The following is an 8,426-nucleotide window of genomic DNA, read 5'->3' as shown; positions in this document are numbered from 1 at the left end:
TATTAATTTTTTTAAACTTTATTTGTGCAGTGTCCATTGCTTCCTGTCACAGCCCTACAAGGAGGCTGTGGTCTTTACAGGAAGGTTTATCTTAGCCTGAAGTTATAAAACTTCTAGACTAGTAACATGCACTGGTTTAATCTTAAGGCCTAGATTTAGAGTTGGGCGGTAGCCGTGAAAACCAGCGTTAGAGGCTCCTAACGCTGGTTTTGGGCTACCGCCGGTATTTAGAGTCAGTCAGGAAAGGGTCTAACGCTCACTTTCCAGCCGCGACTTTTCCATACTGCAGATACCCTTACGTCAATTGCGTATCCTATCTTTTCAATGGGATCTTTCTAACGCCGGTATTTAGAGTCGTGGCTGAAGTGAGCATTAGAAATCTAACGACAAAACTCCAGCCGCAGAAAAAAAGTCAGTAGTTAAGAGCTTTCTGGGCTAACGCCGGTTTATAAAGCTCTTAACTACTGTGCTCTAAAGTACACTAACACCCATAAACTACCTATGTACCCCAGACCGAGGTCCCCCCACATCGCCGCCACTATATTTAAATTTTTTAACCCCTAATCTTCCGCTCCGTACACTGCCGCCAACTACGTTATCCCTATGTACCCCTAATCTGCTGCCCCTAACACCGACCCCTATATTATATTTATTAACCCCTAATCTGCCGCCCCCGCTATCGCTGACCCCTGCATATTATTATTAACCCCTAATCTGCCGCTCCGTACACCACCGCCACCTACATTATAGCTATGTACCCCTAATCTGCTGCCCCTAACACCGCCGACCCCTATATTATATTTATTAACCCCTAATCTGCCCCCCTCAACGTCGCCTCCACCTGCCTACACTTATTAACCCCTAATCTGCCGAGCGGACCGCACCGCTACTATAATAAAGTTATTAACCCCTAATCCGCCTCACTCCCGCCTCAATAACCCTATAATAAATAGTATTAACCCCTAATCTGCCCTCCCTAACATCGCCGACACCTAACTTCAATTATTAAACCCTAATCTGCCGACCGAATCTTGCCGCTACTGTAATAAATTTATTAACCCCTAAAGCTAAGTCTAACCCTAACACTAACACCCCCCTAAGTTAAATATAATTTAAATCTAACGAAATAAATTAACTCTTATTAAATAAATTATTCCTATTTAAAGCTAAATACTTACCTGTAAAATAAACCCTAATATAGCTACAATATAAATTATAATTATATTATAGCTATTTTAGGATTTATATTTATTTTACAGATAACTTTGTATTTATTTTAACCAGGTACAATAGCTATTAAATAGTTAAGAACTATTTAATAGCTAAAATAGTTAAAATAATTACAAAATTACCTGTAAAATAAATCCTAACCTAAGTTACAATTAAACCTAACACTACACTATCAATAAATTAATTAAATAAAATACCTACAATTATCTACAATTAAACCTAACACTACACTATCAATAAATTAATTAAATACAATATCTACAAATAAATACAATGAAATAAACTAACTAAAGTACAAAAAATAAAAAAGAACTAAGTTACAAAAAATAAAAAAATATTTACAAACATCAGAAAAATATTACAACAATTTTAAACTAATTACACCTACTCTAAGCCCCCTAATAAAATAACAAAGCCCCCCCAAATAAAAAAATGCCCTACCCTATTCTAAATTAAAAAAGTTCAAAGCTCTTTTACCTTACCAGCCCTTAAAAGGACCTTTTGTGGGGCATGCCCCAAAGAATTCAGCTCTTTTGCCTGTAAAAAAAAACATACAATACCCCCCCCCAACATTACAACCCACCACCCACATACCCCTAATCTAACCCAAACCCCCCTTAAATAAACCTAACACTAAGCCCCTGAAGATCTTCCTACCTTATCTTCACCTCGCCGGGTATCACCGATCGGTCCTGGCTCCGAAATCTTCATCCAACCCAAGCGGGGGCTAGACATCCATCATCCGGCGGCTGAAGAGGTCCAGAAGAGGCTCCAAAGTCTTCATCCAGACCGGCAACCATCTTGATCCAAGCGGCATCTTCTATCTTCATCCGATGAGGAACGGCTCCATCGTGAAGACCTCCAGCGCGGATCAATCTTCTTCCTCCGACGTCCAACTGAAGAATGACGGTTCCTTTAAGGGACGTCATCCAAGATGGCGTCCCTCGAATTCCGATTGGCTGATAGGATTCTATCAGCCAATCGGAATTAAGGTAGGAAAATTCTGATTGGCTGATGGAATCAGCCAATCAGAATCAAGTTCAATCCTATTGGCTGATCGGAACAGCCAATAGAATGCGAGCTCAATCTGATTGGCTGATCGGATCAGCCAATCTTATTGAACTTGATTCTGATTGGCTGATTCCATCAGCCAATCAGAATTTTCCTACCTTAATTCCAATTGGCTGATAGAATCCTATCAGCCAATCGGAATTCGAGGGACGCCATCTTGGATGACGTCCCTTAAAGGAACCATCATTCTTCAGTTGGACGTCGGAGGAAGAAGATTGATCCGCGCTGGAGGTCTTCATGATGGAGCCGTTCCTCATCGGATGAAGATAGAAGATGCCGCTCGGATCAAGATGGTTGCCGGTCTGGATCGCCTCTTCTTGCCGGATAGGATGAAGACTTTGGAGCCTCTTCTGGACCTCTTCAGCCGCCGGATGATGGATGTCTAGCCCCCGCTTGGGTTGGATGAAGATTTCGGAGCCAGGACCGATTGGTGATACCCGGCGAGGTGAAGATAAGGTAGGAAGATCTTCAGGGGCTTAGTGTTAGGTTTATTTAAGGGGGGTTTGGGTTAGATTAGGGGTATGTGGGTGGTGGGTTGTAATGTTGGGGGGGGGTATTGTATGTTTTTTTTTTTACAGGCAAAAGAGCGGAATTCTTTGGGGCATGCCCCACAAAAGGTCCTTTTAAGGGCTGGTAAGGTAAAAGAGCTTTGAACTTTTTTAATTTAGAATAGGGTAGGGCATTTTTTTATTTGGGGGGGCTTTGTTATTTTATTAGGGGGCTTAGAGTAGGTGTAATTAGTTTAAAATTGTTGTAATATTTTTCTGATGTTTGTAAATATTTTTTTATTTTTTGTAACTTAGTTCTTTTTTATTTTTTGTACTTTAGTTAGTTTATTTCATTGTATTTATTTGTAGATATTGTATTTAATTAATTTATTGATAGTGTAGTGTTAGGTTTAATTGTAGGTAATTGGAGGTATTTTATTTAATTAATTTATTGATAGTGTAGTGTTAGGTTTAATTGTAATTTAGGTTAGGATTTATTTTACAGGTAATTTTGTAATTATTTTAACTATTTTAGCTATTAAATAGTTATTAACTATTTAATAGCTATTGTACCTAGTTAAAATAAATACAAAGTTACCTGTAAAATAAATATAAATCCTAAAATAGCTATAATATAATTATAATTTATATTTTAGCTATATTAGGATTTATTTTACAGGTAAGTATTTAGCTTTAAATAGGAATAATTTATTTAATAAGAGTTAATTTATTTCGTTAGATTTAAATTATATTTAACTTAGGGGGGTGTTAGTGTTAGGGTTAGACTTAGCTTTAGGGGTTAATCCATTTATTACATTAGCGGCGAGATTCGGTTTGCAGATTAGGGGTTAATAATTGAAGTTAGGTGTCGGTGATGTTAGGGAGGGCAGATTAGGGGTTAATACTATTTATTATAGGGTTATTGAGGCGGGAGTGCAGCGGATTAGGGGTTAATAACTTTATTATAGTAGCGGTGCGGTCCGCTCGGCAGATTAGGGGTTAATAAGTGTAGGCAGGTGGAGGCGATGTTGAGGGGGGCAGATTAGGGGTTAATAAATATAATATAGGGGTCGGCGGTGTTAGGGGCAGCAGATTAGGGGTACATAGCTATAATGTAGGTGGCGGTGGTGTACGGAGCGGCAGATTAGGGGTTAATAATAATATGCAGGGGTCAGCGATAGCGGGGGCGGCAGAATAGGGGTTAATAAGTGTAAGGTTAGGGGTGTTTAGACTCGGGGTACATGTTAGAGTGTTAGGTGCAGACGTAGGAAGTGTTTCCCCATAGAAAACAATGGGGCTGCGTTAGGAGCTGAACGCGGCTTTTTTGCAGGTGTTAGGTTTTTTTTCAGCTCAAATGGCCCCATTGTTTTCTATGGGGGAATCGTGCACGAGCACGTTTTTGAAGCTGGCCGCGTCCGTAAGCACCGCTGGTATCTAGAGTTGCAGTGGCGTTAAATTATGCTCTACGCTCCCTTTTTGGAGCTTAACGCACTGAAAACCCAGCCATTCTGTGAACTCTAAATACCAGCGGTATTTAAAAAGTGCGTGGGAAAAAAAGCACGCGTAGCTAACGCACCCCTTTGGCCGCAGAACTCTAAATCTAGGCGTAAGTGAGTAGACTAAATAAACAGAGAGTCTGATTTTCCCATGCTCAGAAGAGGCAAAATTGAACCCAAGTTGCCAAGATGTCAGCTCTCTTATCACAAGCTACACTGAGAATGTACTCATTTTTCAAGAAAACAAGTAAGTTGTTTGCTGGGTTTTTTACATAATCTGCTTCTTTTTATATTTATTTTGAATGAACATATTTGTTTTTACCAAAGCAACACTGTTTAAAGGGGCAGTCTGCTCAAAATTAAACTTTCATGATTCAGACAGAGCAGCAATTTTAAGCAACTTTCTAATTTACTCCTATTATCAATTTATCTTAGTTCTCTTGTTATCTTTATTTGAATGTAAGCTTACAAGCCAGCTCATTTTGGTTCAGAAAATGGGTAGCACTTGTTGATTGATAGCTACATTTAGACACCAATCAGCAAGCGCTACCCAGGTTCTGAACCAAAAACGGTCCGGCTCCTAAGCTTCCATTCCTGCTTTTTAAATTAAAATATAAAAAGAACAAAGACAAATTGATAATAGGAGTACATTAGAAAGTTGCTTAAAATGTCTGCTCTATTGGAATCATGAATTACTTTAATATCCCTTTAAGTGTCCAGTATTTTTGTATAGATTTTACTGAACCGTCTTGTTAAATACTGGATACCTGGCACCCCTATTCAATGCATCAGGTAGCACTTACTGTACTACATAAGTGCCACGGTCTTATCTGGCCTTGTCTCTGTAGTTTATTTCTGTATATGCAAATAAGGGTAAACCAGACGTCGACTCCTTGTTCCATGCCTAGAGATATGCACATTTACCAGACTAAACAGGACTTTTTTCTTTTCTTTTTCATTTCTCCACAGCTTATTAGATGGGAAGGAATACCTTTTCCAAGCCAAGGATGAGGTGAGTTACTTCCCGATATCATAAAGATGATGTGATACAAACTCTCATGTATATTAAGGGATGACATTCAGGGGCCTCCATAATACTGTTCCCCCCCCCTATATCTCAGACCTCGTTTCCTTCCCGTCCCCTTCGCTCTGCTCAAGACCTCCTTCTCTCCTCCTCTCTTGTTACCTCCTCACATTACCATCTAAAAGACTTCTCCAGACTGGCCCCTATCTTGTGGAACTCTCTGCCTCGCTCCACAACACTGTCCCCTAGTTTTAAGCGCTTGTTAAAGTCTCTACTGCTCAGGGATGCATATAATATACACTAACATTTTCTTACCTCCGTTCCTCTCCTCCTTTCGTCACCCCCTTGAACCCCCTTAACATGTAAGCCTTCAAGCCCAGCTATCTTACAGATCACCTTCATGAGATCTGATTTACAACAATGCAACTCTTGGCAGGACCCTCTACCCATTTATCTCCTATGTTACCTTGCATATCATTTGTTTATAGCTCTAGGGAATCTGTTGGTTTTCTACTAACAACTGATGATAATAAACATAATAATAATAATTAAGGTATTTAATGAAGCTAAGGATAAAGATATTTTCACAAGAAGAGCAACACCAAAACACGGGGTCATGATAACATGTTGGATGGTAGTAGGTTCAGCAGTTCTTTACAGAAATGGTTGTTGGTTCATAGAATAGACTACCAGTAGAGGTGGCAATGACACCTACAGTAAGTGATACATTTATGCTTGGATATAATACCCTGAGCATTAATTAAAGGGACATTATACACTAATTTTCATATAACTGCATGTAATAGACACTACTATAAAGAGGAATATGCAAAGAGACTGTTTTACAAATCCAGCATAAAACATTTTTAAAATGTAGCTGCTCCCAGTTTAGCGCTGTTGATGAGGTCAGGCTGGGAAACCCACTGAAAGGGTCTGAGAAAGCAGGAAGAGCATACACTCCCCCCACCCCTCTCCTCCGCATATGAAAACCAATTACACAAACAGGAGCAAGTAGGAATTTATAGACTTGAGTCTACATCTGATACTTTAGGGCTTGGTTAGGAGTCTGAAAATCAGCACAATGTTATTAAAAAATTAGCGAAACTATACATTATTACAGAAACACTCCCAGATGGGCTATAAATGTATCATCTACAAAACATTTATGCAAAGAAAACTGTAGTGTACAATGTCCCTTTAAGCGTTCACTTGACGGGAATATGGGCAGACTTAGTAAACCTTCTGCTTCTTATCTGCCATCTATGAGAGCCAGGACAGGGCTGCAGTTCCATAAAGGTAATCAGATTTGGAAATTACTCAAAAAAATCATTGATACATCAGTGACAGCATTTAATTGTAACCCTCTAGACCCTGGCTGCTTCTACACAACAGCACCTCTGTTTTGGCAGTTGGTAAAGTTTAGTGTGAAAAGTATCAGAATCGTGAGGTCACCCTGGTGTATGTGTATAATAATTTATTTTTATAATCAATAAAAGTTGTCATTTTCAAGAGAGCTGTCTCTTTAAGCATGTCTTCTCGCTCCAACAAGATTTCTATAGCAGTTTTGTTCTACCAACATGGCAAATTATCAGTGAGCTAATTATAGTCTCCTTTTCTCAGCCCGAAATGAGCAGTTGGATGCGGGTGATCAACATATCTTCTACCCCTGGAGATGCTCCAGACCGCTCTCCAGGTGTTCCTATGGGTATGACGCGAGCCATGACAATGCCAGTGTCGCCCAACAGTGCCACAGAGGGTCCTGTCACAATGCGCAACAAAGATGGGAAGGAAAAGGACAGAGAAAAGAGGTTCAGTTTCTTCAAGAAGAAGTAGACAACATGCTGGTTGCCAAAATGGGTGACACAGGGTTCAAGTCATCACTGCTAACGGAGCCCTGAGAAACCTTCAGCATGGGACCTATGGGAATGGGTGGGTTGGGCAGGAAGTGATGATAAGAAGCCCAATGCAGCATTTTATACATAAATATATATATATATTCGGTATGGACACCTCCTAGAATGAACAGACTTTGAAGCCCTTAGTATGTAACATAATGGAATTTCGGTGGAAATTTGAAGCTCCTGCTGCACTGAAAGAAACCTGGAGGTGGCTTTGGTAGCGCTCTTTATGCGGTGCTATGAGCCATTCATGAGGGGGTCTTTAATCCATTGTCATAATTTTTTTTCTTTTGTCTTTCAATGGGGTCTTTCATTGTTGTAATACGCATGTCCGGCTGTAACCTCTAACATGACATCAAGTTAGAAATGCCGTTCACATTTAACAGCATATAATGGAGATGCAATAAAATGAAAGAACTCAGCTATGTGACGCCTTTAAATGTCATTGTTTTGTTCTTGGCGTTTATACAACTCAAAATGTTTACAAAACAGAACATTGGATGGCAGAGACGAATCATTAACAAAAGTACTTCCCTATTTCCTGCAGAGTTTAACATCAATGAACCTATTTATTTATTTATTTATATAGAATAGAATATTAAAAACTCTTAGATTGTGGTCAAACTTTAAAAAAACAAAAACCCATTTATTCCACTCTTATTTGATCCTAACAAATGGCTTCGGGTCCATAGTGTGATGCAGTTATGTTCTGTTAAGCAGTAATATATTGGAAAATATCTGTTAATTTGTTTAATTTGGCTCACAGCTGTATATACATATTTACAAAAAAAAACACATTTAAGTGCAAAATTACAGAATTGTGGATGTGCATCTTATCCGAATTAGGTGAAGCTTTTATCTGTGGGATTATGACTGAACGCCTCTAAGTAAGAATCCCCACTACACACGACGATACGGCAGCGCTGCATGTCCTATCAAGTCTACCCATATTACATGTTACTTATTACTTAGGATAGCTTATGCATGTCCTATCAAGTCTACACATATTACATGTTACTTATTACTTAGTATAGGCTTATGCATGTCCTATCAAGTCTACACATATTACATGTTACTTATTACTTAGTATAGCCTTATGCATGTCCCATCAAGTCTACACATATTACATGTTACTTATTACTTAGTATAGCCTTATGCATGTCCCATCAAGTCTACACATATTACATCTTACTTATTACTTAGTATAGCCTTATGTATG

The 8,426-nt window shown here is 39.0% G+C and overlaps 1 protein-coding gene across 2 annotated transcripts in view; it reads left to right on the top strand.

Moving 5' to 3' along the window:
* The window catches only part of LOC128665781 (spectrin beta chain, non-erythrocytic 1), a 351,315-nt gene extending 343,683 nt beyond the window's left edge, over positions 1-7,632 (top strand). For both annotated transcript variants that reach the window (XM_053719978.1, XM_053719979.1), the window contains 2 exons: positions 5,255-5,297; positions 6,930-7,632. In XM_053719978.1, coding sequence (XP_053575953.1) covers positions 5,255-5,297; positions 6,930-7,142 — 256 coding nt within the window. In that variant the 3' untranslated portion in view covers positions 7,143-7,632. The remainder of the gene's footprint in view (positions 1-5,254; positions 5,298-6,929) is intronic.
* The last annotated feature ends 794 nt before the right edge of the window (positions 7,633-8,426 follow it).

This window comes from Bombina bombina, chromosome 7 (genome assembly GCF_027579735.1).
Source record: "Bombina bombina isolate aBomBom1 chromosome 7, aBomBom1.pri, whole genome shotgun sequence".
NCBI lineage: Eukaryota > Metazoa > Chordata > Amphibia > Anura > Bombinatoridae > Bombina > Bombina bombina.
The sequence above is the reverse complement of the archived record's forward strand: the minus strand, read 5'-3'. Positions and strand labels throughout refer to the sequence as shown.